Here is a 26,237-nt window from a genome sequence, read left to right as displayed (position 1 = left end):
ACTTAAAATCTAACTATTGTAGTCTATATATATATATAATTTAAAGCTAAACACTATATTAACATGTAAGGGGTAACATATCCCATGTTTTCTGACACATACATCCTCTTATCTCACTCCGATCTGGTCAATACTTCTGACCAAAAAACAAAATGTTTTTACAGTGTGTGTACTGCACATCGCTCTGTATGACCTTATATTCCAGCAGCCGATGCTGCCACCATGTGGACGTCAAGCATCTCTAGTGAGTGTAAAAACCCCCTTTAGACTTGAACCCAACAGACAATGATCACACATGAATCACACTACAGTTTTCATGCACTTCTTTAATATATCAGTTTTTCATATTCACAACAAATACATTAAGCTCTTTCTCCTTATGATACAGCCTTAAATATTTATACACTCAACCAGTTTTCTCAGAAGTCTGCCTATCAAAATGTCTTTTCATCTTTGTCTCTTTATTTTAACATTTTATAATTTGTTACATTTGTAGTCTCCATGCCTCCTAGCAAACTGACAGTATTTCCTTTGTACAACTATTTACAGGTGAAAAAAAAAATCTTCATAAAGTTTTTCATGATAGTTCTCAGTTGAAAAGGAATTGTTGGGTTTAAGGTGCAGGCAAGGAAGAGGAAGAGGAGGGAATGTTTAAGAAGAGAACAGAACATGAGGGTCAGGTTGAACATAAAGGATGAAGAGGCGGAGCTAAAGGTGTAGGGGGAGGGGCCAGGTCGGGGAGGTGGAGACCCTCAGTTCGGTGATGGAGGTCAGTGTTTACTCCTGTAGACTGAGTGGAGCTTTAGGACAGATACGTCTGTGATTATATTCTCCGAAAAGAAAGATATCCAAGCAAAAATAAACAGCACTCTGAAAAACATACTGTTTACTTCCTCAGGTCGGGTCATGTGATCAGTGACGAGCAGATCAGTAAAGCACACAGCTGCAGCTTTGTCAACATTGAAGAGGATGTTCTTTTTAAACCTCTGCTCATACTCACAGTTCATTCCTGTCATGAAAACAACAGCTGGTGAAAACAACGTTGAACACTTCCTAAATTGTTCTGCATCGCATGGTCATTGTGATCAGCTGTTGCCATGGAAATGAAGACTTTCAATCTGATGCACAGTTCTAAACATCTCTATAATCCCTCATGTCAGTTCATAACATGAGTTTAATCCAGAACTGGAGTTTTCGTTTACTGCTGTTTGCAAGATCAAGAATAAACTCAAGCGAACGTGGATAGATTATTGAAGCGGTATTTAGTCACATGGATGGTTTAGGTTTCACTTTTCCAGGTTGAGAGAGATCTGTCTGAAACTGGAGTTGGCTGCATTATTATTATTTTTACCTCTTACAGAAATGCACTACATTCATTAAAGAAAAGAAGACACCTTTTCTTGTAATCATGCAATAAATCTGATTAATATACGAAAAAGATGATTAAATGAAAAAAAGTCCCATAAAATCATCTGAATACAAGAGTGGGGTTCCATAATTATCCAGATCTCCCGAGTCCAAGTGTCACTGTCGGATCAGAACCTGAAGCTCACTTTGTCATACACATGTGAAACTACCTACTGTCTCCAATATTTCTAAACAAGTGTCCTAGAGTTAAAAATAATATTATTATGGTTTTACTGCTAATAGAACACAAGACATTATTTCTATTTTTTTTTTCCTTTTGTGAAAAATGTATGATACATGGTGCTAATGAAATACAAGATTAATTAATGGATAACATGTAGCTAAACAGTTTGCTTCTGGGGCTGCAGACAAAAGTGTCACAACATCCAAAACTTTGCACAAGAAAATGTGTACAAGTTCCTCTTGACTGACAAGCTGCTGTTAGCTTGCTAGCTAATGTTAGCTGATATTAATGTTACAACATAGCAACAATAAAATGTTTGATTTCATTATAATGACAAAAACTATTATCAAAAATAACATTATTTTAATTAAAATCCCAGAAGTTGGAAACAGGAGATAGATGCAGTTGCAAACGTGTATATAAATAATCTTGTTTCTGGTTCAGGTCGGGTAGTGACCTTTCCAGTGAAATGACAACAAGTGCGCTGTTTACATCCTGTAAAAACAGGAAATTAGGGAGCCTGGTCCATCCAGGAAAGCCCAGTCTGCTCTGATTGGTCAACAGACAAACAAAAAAAAACAAAAAAAAAAAAAAAAAAATTCAAGAAAGCATATCATTGGACGCAAAAGTAGTATATGTAGTATATGTCCCTGAGCACTGGACATGTCATCATTCAGTGTTTTCCAAAGAATGACAGTCTGAAATATTAGCACCCACATACCTCAGCTAGACGTGTGTATAGATAACCTGGATGGGTATCAGTCACTGTCACAATATAATATGGAACCTACTGAAACGAATGTGAATACACAGGACGAATAAGTCACATCTCATTGGATTTGAGAGATTTTGTTTTGTAATTAACAAGATAAGTCTAACTTTTTCCTTTAATGAATGTAATGCACTTCAGTGACTTCTAAAGTCACATAAAAGAAAAAAAGAAATCATTCCAACATTTAATCCTACTGTCTGACCTTTGAGACCAACTAACTCGAATAATTCCCTCTCCACCCTTACAGTGGAATGTCTGAATTCAGCATTAAGCTTATACTTTAAAAGAAGATTCAGAAATGTGTGAAATCTGGATTAACCCACTGAGTGCAGATGACTTCATATAGGCAGCAGTTAATGAGGGCAGGCTTCAATCTCAGAACTGTAATTGTCCTTCACTTGTACCAGTGTTTTTGTGTTGATGGCACAGCATTACAGTAATTATTGTTAAAATGTTTTGGAAAATAACTTCCTGTCACTGCCTGTCTCATTCTGTCTCGAGGTGGTTCTAGCCCTTTTACAGGATTTATTTGACCTTCTGTTAAAAATGCTCCCTGGCAGAGTTACATAAGAAGATCAGTACCACTTTTATATTTCTCTAGAAAATATAAAGCCGGCTGTTCAGCAAAGCTTAACACAAAGGCTGGCATCAGGGAATAGTTAGTGTGGTTCTGTCCGAAACTACTGAATTGACTTTCCTACAATTCAAGAAACACATTACGTCTCATTTGTTTATTAATCCATGCATTAACAGCACATTTAGCTGCTGTGTTGGCTTATGGGCCAGATAATCAGACTAGCTGCAAAGACATGATCTGATGGGACCCCTAATAAAAGCAACCAAGTGTAAAACAGAGCAGCTCAGTATTATAGTGTTGAAGTTTGGTTACTGTTAAAATAAGTCTGTTAGGCAAAATGTTATGCCTCTCAAATTTAACATAGAGGTTAAATGGTTACTGGTTTCAACTGTTAAACCAAGTTTCAGTAATAAGACTTCAGAAATATCTATGAGAAGTGGACAAAAAGGGCCACAATATGTGTTTGAAACCTCCATAAAAAATAAAGAATGAATATGGACATTAAAAACTCCACATAGACAACTGAACATTTAATTGTAGGTAGGTTGTAGGTTGCATGACAGATGTTTTCTATCAACTAACACTATAAAGCATCCTACCAAGCAGAAAATGAAATTTTAGTTAATCGATTATCAGTGAAGGTCTCACATACAGACATGTAGTACTGCACCTCTTTCCATGTACTTCATTTGGATAGTTCAGAACTATTGAGTGAAATTTATTGTCATTTCCTGTGCAATATTTATTATCTATTCACTGAAATAGCTGAAAAACCAGTCAATCCCATCACTAGATCTCAGATTAATTAAATATTAATTAAAATTACCTGTTTTTATACACTAGCAGGCCAAAAACAGTCCTCATCTGGATTTAACTGGATATTTTACTGCAGTGATTAATGTGTTTCAACTACAACAAATGTGTTAACCCTGTAACTGATTCAATGAGTAACTTCTAATTTCTTAAACCACCTTTAGTTTTTTTTTTTTTTTTTTTTTTAGTTTCTGTGTTTCAATGGAAAAAGGTCATGTGATCAGAGTGATGTACTCATTAGGATGAGAAGAGAGACAGGTGAAGTGATTACCCATCATGCCTAGTGCCTACAGTACAAGCCTGTGGGGGCAGTGTTATGATCTGGGGTTGATTCAGTTGGTCAGGTCTAGATTCAGCAACGTTTCATGTCCAAAAAAATAAGGAAATAAATATTAGTACATTGCGTAAGCTTCTGGAAATGATACCTCAGTTAATTCATGCCTTAAAGCTAAAGGCTGAATAAGGCTAAACATTAGAACAGCCTTTTTTTGGCCAGGCTGTGTATGTCCATGGTCATTAAAGTCCATATATTACAATGAGAACTTAAGGATTCAGCTCCAATTGAACTCAGAGCTTATGTCACCGTTTTAGATTTACACATTGTTTCAGCATTAGCACTTACTCTTAATGCTCAACAGGCCTCTTGAACATTGTTTCAGCAGCAAACATGGCATTTTGGGGATCTTAGTGAGAGGCCAATTAACTGGTGATATTTCAGTAAAGTAGAGGGTGTGTGAAAATCTACACTATCCAGATGAGGAAAAAAAAAAAAAAAACCTCCACTAGCTGCAGGATTTTTTTGCTTTGTGTGCCATATTGCGATGCTACCTCCTCAAACCTTGCCAGTTAATTATCTGTCAGTGAAACAGCTCTGTGACGCAATGGATGCTCATATGAGAGGCACAAATTGGGCCTACTGCTTCCTCGGGGTAACATGAAATGTGGAATTATATGACTTTCTCTGTATGTTGACAACAGAAATGCTGTTTCTGAGTGAGTTCAGTATTAGCTTTGAAAATACTTTATGGAATACTTGTGTTAAACTATTTTTTTTTTTCCAACAAAGTAAGTGCAGTTCCTAATGGCTGTTTCTGGCAGACATCTGTGGAAATGTGTAAAACCAATGAAGTGAAATGCAGATATCTGGAAATTAGTTCCATGGTCCTTAAAGAAGCGGTCTATCACAGTTTATATGGATGCTTCAGCTGTGTGCTCTACCTCCACCACATTCATTTCTCCAGCAGTCTCATTCGCTCAGCACTCATCACTGTAGGTGTGGCTAAATACTCGGCCGCTGGAGGCTTCATCAGAGTGGGTATTTAACAGACAACCGAGCCTGCCCAGCACTATATTCACAGTTCAGCCCCTGCAGATGACTCATGCATTTGAAACTGAATTTTGGATGATCAGCTCCGTATGTCACTATTTATTCTTCAATGAAAAAAAAACCAAACAAACAAAAAAAACAAAAACAAAAAAAAAACAAAAGAAAAGGCAAGTTGCTCATTTGCTTCGATCCATCTCTACAAAGTGCAAGTACACGAGTCACAAAGACTAAAACAAGCATCAAAAGAAAGACTGATAGCTTCAAATAAAGCATTTTGGAAAATAAATCCATGTAACAAATAAATCCACATAAATAAGTCAATATCTGCAGGCCTGCCTGTACAGAAAAAAGGCAAACAACGACGATAACAAAATAAAACGAACCTGTAACAACATCTACAACCCTTAACACACACTGGAATGAAAAAGGTACAGGTGTGTGAAGAGAGAAAAAAAAAAAAAAAAAAAAAAAAAAAGGTGTAACTGAAAGAACATTTTTTCCCCCCAAAACCAACAGAAGAATTCTCCAGAGGATCACTGGTCCTCTCAGCAGGTAACGCTGCAGCATTTAGTCAGCAGCTGCAACACTTAAGTTCCCATATATGAGCCGAGTGCAATATTAAAGCCGCATGGTCAAACAATTAAAAAAAAACAACAAAAAAAAGCAGTTGGTGTCACTAAATAAAATCTGAGGCTGAGGGGAAAAAAAAGCAAAGGAGAAGCTTTGTTGCAAAGAAGCTTAGAGAAGCCACAAGTACTGTACACACACTTACACTGGAAGTCAGTGTAAACCCAGCAGCAGCTCGGCTCTTTAAACACAAGAACAAACTCTTGTTGTATAGCATCATTCAGCAAACAATCTGCATTTTCCCTCTCCAATAAAAACAGCTCCTGTGCTTGGTAGAACACAACAGGCTCCAGAAGTTTCTACCCCTAATCAACAGGAAAAAACACTTCTGCTTTGACGTTACTGTGAAGTTCTTCATCTCAGGAAGATATTAGTCTCGCCTACAAACGCCTCTAAAGCTCATACTGGATCTTTTTTTTTTTTTTTCCTTGCTCTTTAAATAAAAAGAACCCCTCTGAAGTGGCTTCAGTTGCCAAAAAAATCAGTATTTTTCCCTCTCAGAACACAGCTCCTGTATTTAGCAGAGCCCTCCAGACGTTGTACCAGGACTCGACGTAAGAGCCGATTCTCCCTCACTAAAGGTAGACAAAGAGCGGTTTCATCTAGTGTTGTAGTTGAGACCATCTGAACCCAGACCGGGTCGAGACCAAGTCCAGGGTGCATCGCTGCTGAGAGAAGACCATGACTCTGAGGGTTTGAGACCAAGTCAAGACCAAGAGGAGAAACACACCATTACGGGTGGTCTGACCATTATCGCAAGCAAAAATGTAAGTTAGGAACAACAGTTTGTCACCATATGTGCTATATCCTGCAGCCTTACAAAGCTAACACTGAATGAGCTCCATCCCTCAGTAAACTAATTGCATAGGTCTACTGAGGGATGACGCTAATTGAATTAGCTAAAGTACTCTGCTCAGCTAGCTAGGTGGCAAGCAAATGAAACTAGCATCCCAAAATATACAGTATTCCTAGGTGGCTAATCTGTGTAGCTAATATTAGCTAAACCTCTTTGGGTGAGATTTTTTGTAGAGTTTTGGTACAGAGGCACATAACTAGTTAGCGCTGCTAGCTTCACTTCCACTCCCCTGTGCTGATAAGTTTGACATGGTCCCAACCGTCTCAGCCAGCATTGCACTGCAGAATTCACATACTGCCCCCCAAACCACACAGATCCTATTAGAAATAAGTCAAGTTATTGGTTGCATTTGAAGCAGAATTTTTACACCAAATCACAGTAATCATATTAACAAATAAATCAGACAGTGCACAGGCAGTTTAGTGAAATCCCCACAGTTGTGGTCCCGACTGGTCAAGAAACAAAATCCAGTCTTCTTTGCCAATACAGAGCATAAACAGCATAATTTCTGAGATGCAGTGGTCTTGAGAACGGTCTAATCTCAAATACTACAACACTAGTTTTGTCGCAGGTGGTTTGGGCAAGGCAAACAAGAAGGCAAAAACCATTTGGTCAGCACTACCCCAAAAAGAGAAAAAGCAAAGGCCTGTGCTGTGTGACCGGGAAGAAAGCTTTCATCTAAAATAGCTACCATCTCTTCAAAAAGTAACATTGGACACAAAAGCTCAGCATTCCCAGCTTGGTAACAGGAGAAAGAAATGGAAAAAATATCACAATAGATTTAGCTTTCAAGTGTTCTTCCTTCGGGGATAACCTCAGCTGAGTGACCTCCTCCGGTTCATCTCCGGACCGGGACGACGCCTGGTCTCTCGTCTCAGCCGATGGACTGGAGGCAGCGTCTCGTCGCTCACAGTGCAGTTCAGCAGCCACGCCTCCTCACCCTGCAGGAAATGATCGCCACCTTTTTTCGCCTTGATCCACCTCCTCCAGCAGGCAGCTTGATCCTCTTCGAAACCGTTTTGGTATGGATCTTTTTGTGTCTTTTTTTGTGTTATTCAAGTCTTCTGTTTTGTTTTTTTCCCTAATTGTCTGTCACTGCGGCCGTTTTGCCTGCTGGACAGCTTTTGTTGGAAGGACTCCAGTGAGGCCGCCTTCTTCAGGTGAACAGAGGAAGAAAACAGCACATTCTTTGAGACTATTTTTTCAGTTTTTTTCAGTAATGAATGAATCTGCCGCAGGGACACGAGACTTTTGAAGAAGTGACGAGGGATGGACTGGTGGGATCTGCAGCACTTACTTAAACGCTGAAAACTCCCCTGGAAAAGAACAGAAAGAAGAGGAAAATGAGGATCTAAGCACTGCTGCTGCAATTATTCCAACCGTTCCCATAAAGCCCTCTGCTTGTTTACATCTCCATCAGTTTAGAGTCACATAAAAACACAAGTTGAAGACTGTGGATTTTCAAATGCACATCTCTACTCACATCATGAAATGTCTCAGATATAAACAGATATCAAAAATCTGACTTATTCACTCCGACCTCATTTTTATTGTGCCTTTTTTTCCGTTGTCTATTCAGCTACAGTCACTAACCGTGCTTCCATATGTATTCAAGTGAATGTGACAGAAAAAGTTTGATCTTCAGACCTTTTAATGCATTGTGTGTGTTTTGATTTTTTTTTTTTTTATGGCCACTATTAAGACATTTTGCAAATCCCACGCCCAAGATCCAGTAAATGTCAAAAAATGTTCCACATTTGTGTGCAAAGTTGTGCCCCACCTCTGAAAATTAGGCTCAAACATCCACCCGATGATATTTATGAGTCCTCTGAAGGTTCCAGTATTTCTATCACAGTCTGCTCTTCATATAATGTTTTTAGATAAGTTGAAGTTACTTCTTTGTTTTCTAGGGTCCCGGAGAAAGAAAAAAAAAAACTTCAAAGGTTGTCTAGGACTCCTTTGAGCGACCAGATTGAACATCTCCAAATGAAAAAGCTGTGTTTCCAAAACTGATCGTCAGCTGGTTTCTGAAGTATTGCATTAAAAAACATTCAAGAAGAAAACCAAATATGAGGGCAAAAACAAGTTTAATATTCAGTTGAGTTCTTTTTTTATTGCTATTTTTAAGAGTTTTCACATCTATATCATCTCAAATATTTCCATAAAGTGGAAAAACATGGCTGGTAATACAGCAGTTACTGTGGACTGATGAGACCAAATTAGTTATTACTAGGCCTCGTCATCAATGAACAAAAAACACAACATAGCCATCAACAACAACAGAGTCTTCTACCTCTTCTACTCTTTATTACACCCACATGTAGCAGACAGTAGATGAAACCTTCTGACCACACAGTACAACCTAGTTTATTTACCTCAAACCAGTAAAAGCAGATGCACCAGATTTGCATTTTCTTATTTTTTTCCCCAACAACAAGAAAGCCTCAAATTCATCTGACATTAATGTTGGTTCTGGCGATCCTTCATTATCTGTGTGCGTGTGGACTACTGTAATCCATGACCGGTTCTCATTCCGTGTTGTTTAGAGGGATGTTTACATCTGTGTGTGTGAGCTCACCGTAGCCTCCGGCCTGTATGGGAGTTTTGGGTGAGGCGCAGGCATACAAGCTGAAGTCCTCTGTCTGAAAACCGGCTCGGTTTAACGATGGCTCCGAGGCGCTGCGGTGGATTTTGGGTAACGAACGAGCCAGCAACTCGATGGATGCCAAGATCTGACAGAAGACAGAACACAGCCACAGGGTCAACAGTCACAGTCTGTGTTTTGTTTTTATAAGTCACGCAGAGCACGAACATGTTGAGTGCTGCTTGTCTTTACCATGTAAATACTGAGGCACTACTTCAACATGTAAACCTCTGAGGCCATCTGCTGGCAGAGCTGGTTACATTCATCACTGATTCAAACCAAAGTGCATGGACCAATGAAAACGGCAAGTAAAATTCACACATTACAAAACAATAAGACGTTACTTTAATCAACAAAAAAAATCCCCTTTTAAGTAATTATCTATATGTGTGCTAATGTCTCACATCTCCTGAAAAACCACAAGAATATAATGTTCGCAAAAGCATGTTGGCATGTGATGCACGTGAGGAATACGGGTTTAGAACATTTTTCTAGTGTGGTGTGTCTAATTTGTTTAAATTCAAACATGAAACCTACCTTCAGCAATATTAGAACAAATGGCAACATGTTTCTAATGCCGCGTTTGCACTATGTGGAACCAGCTCGACTCAGTTCGGCTCGACTCAGGTACCAGGTACTATTCCTGGAGACCGTTTTCATTACAGGATACCACCGACTTTACAGTACCTGGACGTCGTAGCGATGCTGTCAAGCTCATGCTGAATTTTTACGTCAGCCACCAAAGACTGAATCTCCTCGACCAACAATGGTGTAGTTTTGTGGGCTGTCATCATGTGGATTAACCTACACCACCAGTCAAAAGTTTGGACTCACCTCCTCATTTAAATGGCATGAGCTGGACCGCAGATGACCAACAAGTGCTCAGCCTCACTGGGAACTCCTTCTAGACTTTTGGAAAACATTTCAGGTGACAACCTCATGAAGCTCACTGAGAGAATGCCAAGAATGTACAAAAGCAGCAATAAAAGCAAAATGTGGCTATTTTGAAGAATCTAAAATATAAAACATGCTTTGAATTATGTCAGACTTTTTTAAACTACATAATTTCAAATGTGTTCATTCATAGTTTTGATGCTTTCAGTGAGAATCTACAATGTAAATAGTCATGAAAATGAAGAAAAACCAGGTGAGTTCAAACTTTTGACTGGTAGTGTACCGCTATATTTAGTGTCAACTTCTGCATCTGTGTTTTTTGTAAAACGGCAGGTCACAGAGACAACTGTCGGACCAATCAGTGGTCTGCAGTGTTTACGCGTCACCTTTCAGTATTTGTTCCCCAGTCTTGGAACCCCAGCAGAGGTGATACCAAAAAAACTAGTACTGGGTACCAGATTCCAGGTCCTTTTCATAATGAAAATGCAAAAAGGCCAAATCAAGTTGAGTCGAGCTGGTACCACGTAGTGGAAACGCGGTATTACATATCCCATGCAATCATGGGAACCACACATGCTCAAGTTGATATGTGTAAACTTGGACACCATGCACACAGCTTTACAGACTGTTCAGTAATGCAAACACAGAACCTGGATAAAACACACAAATATTGAAGTGTCTGTATCATCTGGACAGCATCTATGTCTCTCTGCTTAACAGGTTTACTGCTAACCAAATGTCCATTTACAAACACCCTATGATTAAACAGAACACCAACCTTTAAAATCCCACTTTTAATGGAACCCTAACCTTCAGCAGTGGCTCCTTTACCTTCAGGGGTGTTTCTCATGCATGCTCATTTTCAGATACTGATTAAATTCAGATGCATCACTCAGTACCCACTACAAAGCCTCTTCAAGTCATTTAAGTATGAGAGTGTCACAATGTGACAAAGAGACGAGTGATTCACATTCACTTATTTCCTCACCTGGGGAAACAGGGGTCTCTCCTCTCTCTTCTTTTTCAGACAGTCAGCCATCAGTCTCTTCATGGCCTTTGGACAGTTGCTGCGAACCTTACTGAGATCAGGAGATAAGTAACCTCGACCCACCATGAATATAATCTGTAGAAAAAGACAAAATTAGGGCTGCACAATATTGAAAAAAAAAAAACAGATTTTTTTAAACCCTGCGATATATATTGCGATATGAAAAACTACTCAGGAGGATATAATAGCTGTGTGTTGCCGACGTAAATGGTCAAACAAATTAGTTGTGTTTCCTCTTGTTGTGGCGACAGGTGCATTAAGGCACTATTGACACAGAACATGCGTTTCAGTATCATCCTTCTTGTAGCAGAAATAATTCCAGATAACTGACATTGCTTTTCTTTTTTGCACCAAGTCTTCATTTTTTGTGATTTGTGATTTTCTCTTGTTTAATAATTGGTAGAATACAGAACAAAACATTTTTGAGATATCCAACCCTGTTGTAAAATCATACTGGGAGCAGCAGGTTTTACCTAGCTTGTTCATTGCTAAATGTTTTATTTATTATCTCCGTTTTGCTGGCGTTGGTTTGTTTGCTTGTTTGTGTCTGTCTGTCGGTCTGTCTGTGTGCAAGATAACTCAAAAAGTTACGGACGGATTTGGATGAAAATTTCAGGAAATGTTGATACTGGTACAAAGAACAAATGATTAAATCTTGGTAGTGATCAGAGGGGGGTACTGATCGGCCTTGGTGGAGGTCTGCGCTCTCCAAGTGCTTTTCCAGTCTATTTATTGTGACGGCCCCACACCTTCTGGGCACTAGGGGAACTGTCAGTTTTCTTTTACAGATGGCAACCTCCTGATTAGTTACACATGTGACGGATGTGATGCCTATTTAAGTAGCTCGACGCAGATGATCATTCGCTCTCTCTGGTCTGGCCCGATCTGCTCTCTCTCTGGTCTGCTCCCTGCCTGGTCTGGTCCCGGTTCTGTCCTGCCCTGGTCCACATGCTCCTCTCGACTGGCATTTTTTGTTGCATATTGTGTTTTGTTTATTATTAGTTTATGTAATAAATCACTGTTATATCTTTACCACCTCCTTTGTCTCCATTTTTGTCCAACCTTAGAGCCAGGTTGTGACAATTTTTTTTTTTGGTACTCATTTTTTAGTGTTGTTACTAGTGACTCACTCCATTTGCAGGGGCGTGGTCTGCTTCGGCAAACTGATAAAGAACGACTGTGATTGGTGGATGGCTGTGCGCGGTGTGTGTCAGGTACCCAGGATGACATTAGATGAGAATACGTCGAGTTCATCTGCCTCCTACATTGCAGGACTTGCGATGTGACTATTGCGCACACGTACATTGCGATGACGATGCTCAAACGATATATTGTGCAGCTGTAGACAAAATGTTACTTGCTGACTGGTTATCCCGCATCACTGTGAGCAGCTAAGCTCTGTCAGCTAACCCAGTGGTGGTAGTTTTTCCTTTCCTTCCTTGGTTCTAACAATAAAGTAAATTTGAAGCTTATTTGCCAACATTTTTGGTTTTGTAGTAGCATCAGACAGAAAGATCATTGATAGTGACATTGATTTGATTATTTGACAGTGTTTTCAATCATTGATCGTGCACCTCCATTTAACATTTTTGCGCAACTGCTCTTTGATAATAGCAGTCTCCACATTTCCACTTCTTCAGTTAAATGGGATTAAGTTCTTCTGGTGGAGTAAAGCAAATGAAGCCTGTGTTGTTTACTAGATTTAAACCCAGACGGAGAGTTCAGCCATAGCCTATAGTTCTGCAGCTCCCCTCTGGGTTCTCTTTTTTCACGCAAATCATTTATTTAGCATTTAGCCTGTAAAGGAATATTTATATCCAGCACTTTAAGGATCATTACCAAGTTCCATAAAAAGCAAAATCACAACTAGAAGCCTGTAGCTGTATTCCTCCAACCATGTCCATGTCTGTCCAGAACATAGAGCTGTGATTCAATACGATATATGAAAGACTGTGTAAAGTATAATCTGAGAGTTCATTATACATCTACCACGTGTTAAAGTTGTTTTCTTTACATCTGTATCCTGATGAGATCCCATTAGGTGATGCATTTCTCTCTTAGGCAGACAATCTTTACACTCTCCAGTTGTGTGTCATGTAAGATAGTCTGAACATCCTACTGTTGAGTATATGATACAAACTGATTACAGAATTGTTTAAGATTTTAAAACTCCCAGCAATCTGAGCCAGGCTTTAGAGTGAAACTGTACCAGCTACTCTGCCTTAATCACAGAGATTTAACACGTGGTCAGTGGGGAATTTTGGGCAGCATGTGGTCGTGTATTTAAAGGAGTGATATTTAGCTTTTTTTAAATGGAATTATGCAATTTAAAACATTTCCCTGTGGTCTACATAAACTGTAAATGCTATGCTTGGGTCTGAATTCTTCATTAATTAAACTCTACAGGCCCATCTTTAACAATATTTCTAAGTAACAACAGGAGAAATGTAATTTTGAGTGCTGGCCCTTTAAATGCAATGAGCCACTTCATGCCCCACCCCCTCCAGGTTGTTGGCTGTGCACTCTGTCCCGTTCAACCACTTGTACTCGTTAATACAAAGAACAACTGAACATTTTAGGTAATCGGCTCGAAGTTTGGACATATTTTCAGTATGGACTACAACTGCTGCTGTTGACAAACAATTATGTCGTACTCAGAGAAATGTTTGTCAGAAGTCTTGACCTTATATGAGTAAATGCCATGACGTAACTAATTACAGACGTAACAAATTAAAGAAGGAATTAAAACGGGTTGTAGAAATCCACTTGATTTTTGCCAAAATGAATATAAAGATAGCTTTGGAGCACCTGGAGGGTTCAAATTCAAACTTTATGAACTGTTAGGGTCCAAATACACAAGTTTCAAGTTTATTTGTCAAGTGCGCTCAGGTACAAGTACCATGGCAATGAAACACAGTTTGCCCACAAATAAATGTACCAAAGACTAATAAAAGTGGGTTTAGCAAAATATGACCCCTTTAAGTCAACTTACCCACTTTGTGACTCCAGTGCTGTCTTGAAGTTACACAGGTGTAAGAGTGACATCTATATGAACATTTTACTTAGAAAATAAAAAAAGTATTTCTAATGCTTAGTCAGTTTTGACCATATATGATGGTTTTATTTAAATCATACAAATGTAAATGATTGGGCAGAAATCAACTTCTATTTTGGGAAATGTTTAGTTGCTCAGTGTTTACCATCAACACTTATGTAAATATAATTATATGAGACATGGGCAGGGTTCCTATTTTTCTGGTCACTGAAGTTATTTTAGTTGAGATTTGTTCTGCATAGCCAGCCATGTGGAAACAGCTTTTAGCACATCTGTAAGTTGTACAGTGACTTCACCAGATTGAGTAGAACACGTTACCTGGTCTCTGTTGTTGATGTTGGAGTAGGGCAGTGCTCCTGACATGAGCTCATACAGCACAATGCCAAAGGCATAGACGTCTGACTGGAAGCTGTAAGGATTCTTGTCCTGCAGCCGGATCACCTCAGGAGCCTGAACACAAAAGGACAACAATTTAGAAGTTCAATTAAGCACAAAAAGAACTTTTAAAACCGAGTGGAAGGTTTGTGGAACTCACCATCCACAGTATAGAGCCAGACAGCTGTTCAAACTGGTGGGAGCCACTCCAGCGGGACTTGACCGTGGCCAGGCCAAAGTCACCGATCTTCACCGTCAGATCCTCGTGGAGGAAAATATCTGAGAGGAGGCGAGTTCAGGGAAATCTCCAGATCTAAAATGCTCATTTTCAAGTCACCAGAACAAATTGAAAATCAGCAGGTTCAGACAGAATTCTGAACAGCAGTTTTTCTTATTGTATGCTCTATACTGACTGTGTGTTAGTTAGCTAAGGTTCACTAATGCATGCTAACAGCCTATCTACCTTCAGATGACTGAAAGGAAAGGCTAGTTTGTAATCTGTTACACAGGTAAGAAATCTGCTGTCCATTTAAAATTATTGCCATAACTATAATATAAACAGCATATATAGCATGTACATTAAGGGATTTCTAGCTAAACTTCTTCCTAAATCTATTCTAAGAGATTAAATCCAAAAACAAATACAACATACTGACAGGAATCATATTAAAGGGAGGTTTTGGTCGTCCATATCCCACCAGCTACACTGCTCTTCAACACTGATTCTGGAGGGTTTAGCAGTATTCTTCTGAATGATATTCTCTTTATTGGTGTTTTGATAAAATATTCAATGACTGCAGAATTACACTAAATGTAAAAATGCACATGAACGAGGACAGGACTCTACATATATATGAGGGAATGTTTCAGAGGATACTGTTGCTCTTTAGATCTCTGTGGATGATAGATTTGGCATGCAGGTAACTGAGGAAAAGAAGCAAAGACAAAGTTATTAGGCAGAGTTTGAATTATTAATCAGCACCAATAGGATGTTTCACAAATGTAAAATGTAATCTTTTTGTGTGATATGCTGACAGTGGACTGGCTTCTTTGCATTCTCAAGTGAAAGGACACTAAATTGTATGTATTTTATTGTTTAACAGGATTCTATATGTTAGAATATAGGCTGCATAAATTTCCTCAACTATGTGTAGAATACAAAAGATAAAGATCATGGTGATTTCCAGAAGTTAAATATAGATGTCCTTCACTCCAAAATACCATAAAATTACATAATAAAGAGAGTAAATTAATATCAGAACCCGAATAAAATGTCCTTGGTTATTGCAGATAGTGTTTCAGAAATTCCTTTTTTCCAAGGCTGACACATGATGTCAAGTTAATGCCAGTGATATTGTTTATTGATCCTTCCCTAATCCCAATTATCTTCACTGTATCGGCCTTAAAAGCATTCTATTATTCTGTTTCTACATAAACCAAATAGTAACTCACTCCATGCCCTGAGCCGTCTGCCGGGCGATGTCGATGAGCTTGATCATCTCAAACTTGGTCTCGATGATGTGCAGGTGGTGGTAAAGACTGGAGCCTTCACACCACTGGGTGACAATGGCCAGCTGAGGCTTGGTGGTGTAACCCATGAACAGCAGAATGTTTACATGACGGGTTTTCCTGGTGGAAACACACACATACACGCTCATAAAAATATAAAAGCTGCATCAGTATTTTTACAGTTAAAGGGAGGCTGCACATGTACTCTCTTTTCACAGTCTGTTCCTAGTTCTGGGCTGGTGCTAGTCGGGGTTTTTAGGTGGTTGCAAACCTTGCAAATCAGTTTTCTTTTTCATGGGCCAGAGAGACTCCACAGAGCCATATCATTATGTCCTCCTGACCCAGGAAAGTAAAAGTTGGCTTTTTTTTACTGTAAATAACTGTCTTGATTGAAAACAGTGTGATGCAACAGTTTTTTTTTTTTCAGATATTTTTATTCATTCTTTTATTTATTTATGGAATGTCCTTTGCAGCATTTTTTTGTTTTTGTTTTTGAAGTCAAGCTTGGGAATGTCTTCTTCCCTACTGTGGACAAAAATGCATTGCTGGGTTTCAAGAGGAAATAGAAATTCAGGCTGTTGTAGCAAGGTACCCTTCAATATTGGTAGGATGCTGACTAACTTGCCATCTGTTTGTCAGCTATATCCCTGCAAGAACGGGTACTGATTTCTTGCTTAAATGTTATTGACAGCAAATGTTTAAATTGACGTGAGAAAGTAGTGGCCACACTTGTTTGAGTAATGTTAGCCAAGTAGCTAGCTCTAAAAATGTCAGTGTTATACAGGGTAAAGAGACAGGGATCAATGATTGCACATGTTCTTCGGATGAGAGACTTAGTCCTACAAAATCTCATATTTTTAAAAAAACAAAGACTAAGTTTCATTGGTACTTTGACATCATCTATTGGTTTTTGGGACTGCTATGTCAAGCTTCAAATTTTCAGTATGGCTGTCATCATCTTTGCCTTTTAGAGCCAAATGAGACTATATCTGAACAGGAGGATGGAGCGAGGGGTGATGGGCAACATATGGACACGGTTGAATGTGATGAAACATTTTTGTAACATTCTGTTTTACTGGATGCACAATAACTATCAAATCTATTAGGGATGCAAATCATCGATTAATCCATTAATCTTTATTTGGTTGACCTTATAGATCAATTAAAGATTAATTGATAAATGGCGATTTTCCTGAGAACCTGAATTTCTATTTCGATAGGGTCTATTAGAATAAAAGCTAAATACTGTTTATATACTTCAGGAAAAAAGCATGTCATATTCCTTAGTGATTGATTTATTGAATCATTGGATACAGTACAGACAATGACATTTATGGAGTAGAACTAAATAAATTCTACAAAGAAATTCAATAAAATAAATGCAAAATAAATGCATCTGAAGAGGGGCAGTTTAGAGGAAGTGAGCATTTCTGACTTTGCATCACTACCTGATATGATGGAGCGAGATTTCAGTGGAGATAACCCCCTCTGCTTTTTTCACGTGGCCACTGGGGTGACCGCATGACATAATGCGGGACATACCTGTGGCCCAGATCAGGAGCCTGGAGGATGTTTTCAACTTCTGTCTCACTGACCAGATAGTCCAGATGACCGTGGACTAGACCAACCTCCAGGGCAAACGCGCCGATCCGATATGACCCCACATTTGTGTGTGTATTTAGGCGGGGGTGCACCACTCCCACAAACAGACAGGCCGGTCTGTGTTTCGCTCCACTATGTCCCTAAAGCGATTCTAACTCATCAACACTATGATCCGGTTTGATGACCAGCTATCGCAGCCGCAACGTTACAGAAAGAAAGCCTAGTTTGGGCAGTGGCACCGCCCACTATCGATGCCACAAATCCCACCGTGGAAAAGGGCAATTAACTAGCAATGAATCATTTATTTATTTATTTATTTATTTAATTAATTAATTGATAGTCGATTAATTGTTGTTAGGGATCCCTAAAATCTATCATACATATCTGTATTTATTCTAATGTTATGTCTTTCTGGTCAGTCCTTCTTATTGGGATGATGAATATGACTCACGAGCACAGCCACCTGCAACTTAAATCTTAAGCAATTAGAAATTTATATAGGTATTTTATATTGAATACTGTAACATACTGCAAACTACTATATTTTCCCAGTGCAAATCCTTTGTTATGACATATGACTACAATAATTTCCCCAAAAATATGATAATCTTAAACTATGGACATGATATCTAAACATTTTCACATATTGTATTAATGGTCTTGTTGTTATAATTTATAATATATAATTAATTCTAATTGTAGAATTTTTTAATCACTACCATAGTTTAGCTTTCTGGGGGAAAAAAATATCAACAGCCTGGTATTCAGCAGTTGTCAGGTCATGATAATCCCACTCACAGCCACTGACATAAGTGCTTCTTTGTTCTAGGCAGTGAAGCATTAGTGAACTTCAAGATCAGGCACTGACTCTGATCTGGCCTTGGAAGAGTCAAAAGCTGAGATACCTGAGAACTCCCACTTCATTCTTGAAGGCCTGAAGCTGTTGTGGTGTGGGAGCAGTGACGTTCAACATCTTCACTGCCACGTCACCTGAAAACAGACAGAGGATGTGTCACAGCTACAACTCCATTCAGTTTCATGTTCATGTCAGATAATCACCCTGTACTGGTACATGGGTTTATATAGAATGGAACTGTGTACATACACAGGGTGTCCACAAAGTCTCTTTACAATTTAAAAAGTTATGACAAAAGCAACTGATAAGATACGCTAATCAGATTTGTTCTATGTACTCAGTGGTTATCGAAGTTTTTAATCACATTGCATTTGTGTATTTCAGGTACCCTGCTGATGAAACAGGTTCTGTTAAATAAACCCTAAAAATGACTACTCCTCAAATAAAGGCACAATGTGTATCATGGTTTTACCACCACCAGAGTGAGAATGTGAGAGCAAATGAATAATGGATCAATAATGTAAAGCGCTTTGGGTGCCTTGAAAAGCGCTATAGAAATCTAATCCATTATTCTTATTCTTATTATCATTATTACATCCACCGTCACGTCTTTCAATTCGTGCATGACAAAGGACATTTAAAGAGACCGGGACAGTATTGGATAAAGGGAGGAGTGGACGACTGAGAACATGTTCCATCTTGATGTGCTTCATGTAACTAATGGTGTCCATATAGAGGTGCATTAAATGAGGCAAAAAAACCTTCAATATCTACTTTTCATTTTAGAATCATTTCCACAGATTTGTCTAATCATTTGCTTTTGTAAAAAAAAAACTGTCAAACAGCAAAGAGACTTTATGGACACCCAGTGTATCAGTGGTTCCCAACCTTTTCAGACTCATAACCCTGTTTTAACATCACAAATTTCTGGCGACCCTAGACATTCAAAACAGAATTTTTTTTGCGACAATTCATTTGTTTTTGATCATGTAATAGTTTGCCAAACTATGTTGCAGAGAAAAATTAATTTTAGATGACAATTAGTCTATATAATGTATATTATTATGGATGAAGGCAGAAAAGTGAGAATTTTATTTTCCTTGGTCAGGATATGTACAGTCAGTCCAGCTTGTATTTACAAGGCTGACAGTTAATACTGAACAAACAAGAACTCAAACTATGAATTATGAAAGAGCTGCAGCATCTGAAACCGACCACAATGAACATTTGAAAGATAAACAGTACCACAGTGCTTCAGTTTCAGCTTCACAGTTTGTCATGTCTTTTATGGATTGGGATTGTCTCTCTCAACTCACCATACTTTTTATTAGTAAGTTTTTTTTTATTTTTAGCTTTTATCAATTACTAGACATTTCAGGTGACCCCATTTGAATACCAGGCAACCCCACGTGGGGTCCCGACCCCAAGGTTGAAAAACACTGCAGTATATCCAACACAATACTGGTTTACAATGCATCTGTTGAACTTACCATGCCATTTCCCTTTGAAGACCGTTCCAAATGATCCAGAGCCTATCCTCTGACCCAGAGTGATCTGACCCTCAGGGATTTCCCAGTCGTCGCTGGAGTCCCTTCTCCCAGGGTTTTCTGTTTCACAAGATACTCCATCAGCAGCCGCGGACATGCACAAAGCTGCATTAATAACAGTGTATCCGTGTCATACTCTCACCATCTTATTGCGGTCCTCGGATGAAGACGACGACTTGCGCTCTCTCTGTTGGCATGGTGACTTCTGTGGAACCTTGACGTTGGTCAGAGACCCTGGTAAAGACGCAGGAGGCGTGGCCGACAGCCCTGTAGTGGACCCTGGAGTGGAATCATGGATGGAAAGGCCAAAAAGGAAGGGAAACAATAAAAGAAGAGAGGTGAGGTGGACAAGAAACACGGTAAAAAGGAGGTGAGAGAGAGTAGAAGAGGACAGAAAGAGAAGAGGAGGCAGGGACAGCGACTGAGGTGTGTGTATCTATTGTGTTTGTGTCTTCAGTCACATGCAGTGGAGAGGTGAGGGCGGGGTGGATGGCAGTTAATGGTGCAGTCTACTTTAGTGAATCCATCTAAGTATCAGTATCTCAACTATTTAACAAGTAGTTTACGGACATGTTAGGATGCCAAATAGTAACCTGGTTTGGTAATAGAAGTATGTATAAGAGTATTGCAAAGACAAAAATTTGCCATAATTTCGGCTGTATGTAAATTAAAAGCAGCTAGAGAACAACATTGTATAAATGCACTTAAATATGTCGTATAAACTAGAAATACTGAGTTTTGTACAATTCAAAGCTTTAAAAGAAGTCTGTCCAATCAATCTGTAAAAATTAGTATTGTGGTTAGCTTAAGTGGCTAAAGACTTAAAAACAATATGCTGTATTTTTTATGTTTGATATAAACATACATTTAAAAAACTTAATTGAAGGATTTTAAATGCAATTAAAACAATTATGGCATTGGTAAAAAGAAATGTTACAATACCAACTAGCTTGGCTATGCTTGATACCAATCTTTGCTTTTGTTGCCATCAAATGTTTACAATAATTTGTCATAAAGTAAACGGTAATCCCATCTTAAATATCACAGCAAAGATTTGTCTTGAACATAACTAAAACCTGGAGTCATGTTAAGTGCTGCCTTTTGCATTACTTTCTTCGCAGGAAACAAAAATGATAATAGATCAAGTCTTCGCTAGAGCATTTTCAGGGTTCCTACAGGTTTCTACAAGTTAAATTTAAGACTTTTTAAGACAATTTAAAATAGAATTTAATGCCTATTTAAAGGCCGTACTGGCAAAAATTTGTGACTCCTAGAATTTAGGAAAATGTATTTCTTTGCTGCAACGCCTTGATTTCTACCGTTCTGAGTCTTTTCTCACTGGGGGCTGTAAAATTAGCGATAATTGGTTCCTAATTTCAGTATAAATTGTTGGGTTGGAACAGGTGGAACTGAGTACAATAACATTACTTTCTTTGCAGCTTGGACATTTAACAGACACATTTAAACACAACACAGCAAACAAGTTTATGGCAACATAACTTAAGACCTCCCATATTAAATTTAATACCTTTTAAAGACTTTTTTTAAGGTATTAAATGCAGATTTGTAAATTAAAGACTTAAGACTTTTTAAGACCCCGTGAGAACCCTGATTTAAAGTGATCAAACCACCATCTGTGGAACAGTGTCTGACAGGAGAAGTGGTGTGATCTTTGTGGAACATTGGATCTGTCAGGTGTGTGGTAGAGAGAAAGAGAAAGCATGTGGACATAAAGGGAAAAACGGAGAGGGGAGGGACACACAGTGGATGGGACACAGGGCGGGGGTCGGTGTGGAAGGGGTGAGGAGGAGGGGGGAGTGAAGGACACAGGAACACACAGAGGCCTAACTACCTCGGAAAACAGGCTCGGGCTCAAAATCAAAGACTATGTCATTGGGGTAGGAGTATAGGAGGGGGCTTGAGGTCCGTGTTCGGTGCTTCCTCAAGCAGCGGGCAGGGTGGGTCGAGGGGGCTGCAGGGCAAAGAGAGACAGACAGACCATCACTGCTACTCACCCTGCCCCTCTCACCACTCACTAACTAACCAACTACCTGTCTCCTACCACACTGAGGTCAGTTCTGTTCATCACTGTATCTGCAGGTTGCACAGCCAATACCAAAGACATTCTACAGTATTAGCAGTAAAGTATACTTTTCAACATGTCATGTAAAGTGCTAGTCTTCCTTTTCAAATGAGAACTTTTCAGAATGTTATCTAGCACATTACTGCAGTGTATAATAGTGAAGCTTGTCTAGTTTATGCCAAAGCACCCACCAAAAACCCACTGTCACTATCTAATCCATACCAGAATCCCAATTTATTCTATACACTCATGAAAATGTGGCTACTTCCTTTGACAACTATTTAAAAGTAATTTACAGCAGTTTGAGAGATTTACATTAAAATCTTTCATTTTCCTATTTATGAAGAATTAGATTCAAATTTCAATTAAATATATTTTTTTTTACATTTTATTTACATTAAATTTTATTTCTATAAATTATACTCACTGAGTAAGCCTGAGGGGAAATTAAAGTTATTTTCTGGTGTAACTTTGCCCATGTTCGAACCTATGACATGATTCTACAAATTGCTGGAAAATTTAAAGGAGTGATATTTTGCTTTTTCTTTTTTTTTTTGAAATGGAATTATGCATTTTAAAACATTTCCCTGTGGTCTACATAAACTGTAAATGCTATGCTTGGGTCTGAATTCTTCATTAATTCAACTCTACAGGTCCATCTTCAACCCTATTTTCGAGTAATGACATCAGACAGATCAGTTTGAGCGCTGGCCCTTTAAATGCAAATGAGCCACTTCATGCCCCACCCCACCCAGGTTGCTGGCTGTGCTGCTCTGTCCCGTTCAGCCACTTGTGTTTGTTAATACAACCAACAACTGAACATTTTAGGTAATCGGTTTGGACATATTTTCAGTATGGACTACAACTGCTGCTGCTGACAAACAATGATGTCGTACTCAGAGAAATGTTCGTCGGAAGTCTTGACTTCATATGCGCAAATGTTGTGGCTAGTTATAGATGTAACAAATTAAGAAGGAATTAAAACAGGTTGTAGAAATCCACTTGATTTTTGCCAAAATTAGTATAAAGATAGCTTTGCAGCACCTGGAGGGTTCAAATTCAAACTTTTGAACTATTAGGGTCCAAATACACAAATAAATGAACCAAAGACTAATAAAAGTAGGTTTGGCTGAATATGACCCCTTTAAGGATGCTGAGAGGCAACTGATTTCTATCGGAGTCTCCATGCGTGGATGTGAGTTAAGACGTTCTCTTAAACTTACCGGAGTTCACAGAAAAAAAGTGCAATGCTGCCTGTGTTGTGCTGTTTTAATATCAAATCAAATTTTATTTATACAGCGCCAAATCATAACAAAAGTTATCTCTTGATACATATAGAGTTGGTCAAAACCAGACTCTAAGCCAATTTACAGAAACCCAACAGAATCAGAATACGCAATTTCGGATTCAAACCGATAAATAAATTAACTGGCCAATTGATCTGCAGCAATTTGACGAGGTCCAATCCAATGCGGTGGGTGATGGTTCAGAAAAGAGTGACAGAAAGGCCTCAGTTCACCCTCATTGGCAAATGGTCAACATTTGGCAGAATTAGACTGAGAACAGCTGGATTAGAGCCATTAACAACAACAACCGAGAGTCAATAATGGTCGACTGCATCATCAAGGGGGGTGAACCCAAGACATTTTTAAAACAGAAAGTAGTGAATTGAGGTGTTTATTTGTCCAAGGTAATGTGAACTATCACCAACATGGATGTATTTCATAATAATTAAATCAGATAATTCAGTTTACACCAAACAAAATTAAGATTTTAGGGTTTAGTTTCGCTTTAAATGATTCAGGGCTTTTGAAAAAACATTTGTAGCTGGAGCCCCAGTTGTCATCCACCACTACTACCCAGTATTTCAATGTTTATTTAGAAAACAAAGCTAATCTTCTATTTCAGTAGTACCATTAGCCTCATAGGAAAATTGCCTGAGTCATTTTTTTTTTTTTTTTCAGATGAAAGCCAATGATGAAAAATGAATCACCAGTGTTAGGAGAGTAAAGTTTTGCAGATATCACAATTTGGCCAAAAATAAGACTTAAGCAATTCTGTAATGAGGTAAACCATATATTAGACAGAAAACAAAACTGTGTGTGTGTTTAATAAGAAATGAAAGGAAGAAGCCACATATTCGCACATGGGTAGCACAGAGCATGGATTAAGTGCTAACACCAAGTATTTATGTGCATCATTTTAATATTAATCTTCTTTTCTTCGTCAAAAGAAGAAAAGCCCTTTACTGGAAGTCAAAGTGGAGTTACACCAAAGCTGCTGCCAAGCAATTAAAACACTAAAATCTGGAGAAAATCTGTAAACAAATGTTTCTCCACAATGTTGCCAATCATTCATTATTTTGAACTCCTCAGTTGCAACCTGCAATTAATTGAAGATTAATGAGATGTTACATAAACCTAACCATGCTGTTCAGCCTCAACACACTCATATTGTAGCGCTGAATGTTCTGCTTAGAAACATGTTGTATTATTATCAGTGTTAGATTCAATGAACAAGTGAACCTTGAAATTTAAAATGTTACCGGAAATTCTGCTTAGATTGATGCACATCTACATACAAGTAAAATGTTCTGAGTAGTTTTGGAGATTGTACAGTCTTGGCAGAGTTTTTAGAAACAGCATCTACAGAATTTTCCATATTTTAAATAAAATGTAATACATTGTAAACTGTACCTCTTTCTAACACCTATACCGAGTAGCCTAAATAAAATGACCCTTCCTACTTCCTGAGAAAATGTACCTAAAATGTGTGTGTCCTAACTCTTCTACAGGAGAAGGCATGGCAAATTGAAAGCATGAACAGACAGAGGTCTGTGACAGTGTTAATAATGTACTGGTCTAACTGGAGGGAGCAGGACTTCACAGAACTGACTCAACTTCTGGGGTCTAAACTCCACACACACACACACACACACACAAGAAAGACCAAAAGCACGCAGACGCAGGATGGTGGGAAAAAGCAACAGAATGAATTGGAATTGTGCAACTGCCATCCTTACCTCCATCTGACCTCTGTAAACCCTGATCTCGGATCAGGTCCTGAAATTAAGAAAAAAAATATTTTTTTTCTGTTGCACATGTCCCTTGTGTAAATCATAGTATCTCAGGAATCACAGAGAAAGGACCTACATCGATATTGACAGGCTCAATGGTGTTGATATGGACATTGGGCGCGGAGGATGAGCGATCCCGCTGGCCAAACTGGTTGCGGTGGTCCTCCTCACTGGGCCGGAAACTGGGTGGGATGGGTATGGACTTGGACGGGGACACAGTGGTGTGGCAAAGAGACCTGAGAAGATTACATTTAGTTAAAAAAAAAAAAAAAGAGTTTACATCAACATTAGACTTACTTCTGCACTGAAACACATGGAAAAAATAAGATGCACAAGTTGAAGTTTTCAGCTTTGATGAGTCCTGACTAGGGATGTCACAAAACCAAATATTCAGTAGTGGATACCAATACCACTAAAATCACATGACTCTTGATACCAAAGTTGATACCACGGTTAAAAAAAAAAAAAAAAGCATCAAAAGAACCCATAAACTTAAACAAGAAATACTTGAAGTACTTGCATATAAATGAATATTACTATTGCCTCTAACTCTCTCATCCATCTGCACTGTCAGTCACAGTTTACTGCTTTGAATGCACAGACATGATTGGCTGAGTGGTATCATGTAGGATGACTCTACATGCATGTAACTGGTCTGTACGTTTCCTCATCTACTCTACCTGGTTAAAACAGAAGCGCTCCACCAGTGGCTGTAGGTCCGGGTCTGGTTCTGGGTCCGGACCCAGACCACGGTCTGCCTGTTAGTGACCGTTGGTATAGTTTTTTGTTGTCAACATTTTGTATCTTCAGTGGCCCGCCCAGGCCAGGCTGTAGAAACTGCTTTTATTTCTTTAGTTCTTGTCTTTCATTATTGGACACACTGATTAATCCAGGTGTGCCTAATTAATCAGTAGTCACAACCATCGTAGCAGGTACACCTGGATTAATCAGTGTGTCCAGTAATGAAAGACAGGAACTAAAGGAG

General features: G+C 38.7%; 1 protein-coding gene across 1 annotated transcript in view; it reads right to left on the bottom strand.

Moving 5' to 3' along the window:
• Positions 1-306: 306 nt before the first annotated feature.
• The window catches only part of braf (B-Raf proto-oncogene, serine/threonine kinase), a 50,471-nt gene continuing 24,540 nt past the window's right edge, over positions 307-26,237 (bottom strand). Inside the window, 13 exon segments of the mRNA XM_030149039.1 lie at positions 307-7,879; positions 9,142-9,295; positions 11,090-11,224; positions 14,523-14,654; positions 14,740-14,858; positions 15,457-15,503; positions 16,032-16,208; positions 18,596-18,680; positions 20,037-20,147; positions 20,150-20,153; positions 20,236-20,372; positions 25,199-25,238; positions 25,329-25,488. Coding sequence (XP_030004899.1) covers positions 7,857-7,879; positions 9,142-9,295; positions 11,090-11,224; positions 14,523-14,654; positions 14,740-14,858; positions 15,457-15,503; positions 16,032-16,208; positions 18,596-18,680; positions 20,037-20,147; positions 20,150-20,153; positions 20,236-20,372; positions 25,199-25,238; positions 25,329-25,488 — 1,324 coding nt within the window. The 3' untranslated portion in view covers positions 307-7,856.

This window comes from Sphaeramia orbicularis, chromosome 12, assembly GCF_902148855.1.
Source record: "Sphaeramia orbicularis chromosome 12, fSphaOr1.1, whole genome shotgun sequence".
In the NCBI taxonomy this organism is placed as follows: Eukaryota; Metazoa; Chordata; class Actinopteri; order Kurtiformes; family Apogonidae; genus Sphaeramia; species Sphaeramia orbicularis.
This window is presented reverse-complemented; position numbering and strand designations above follow the sequence as displayed.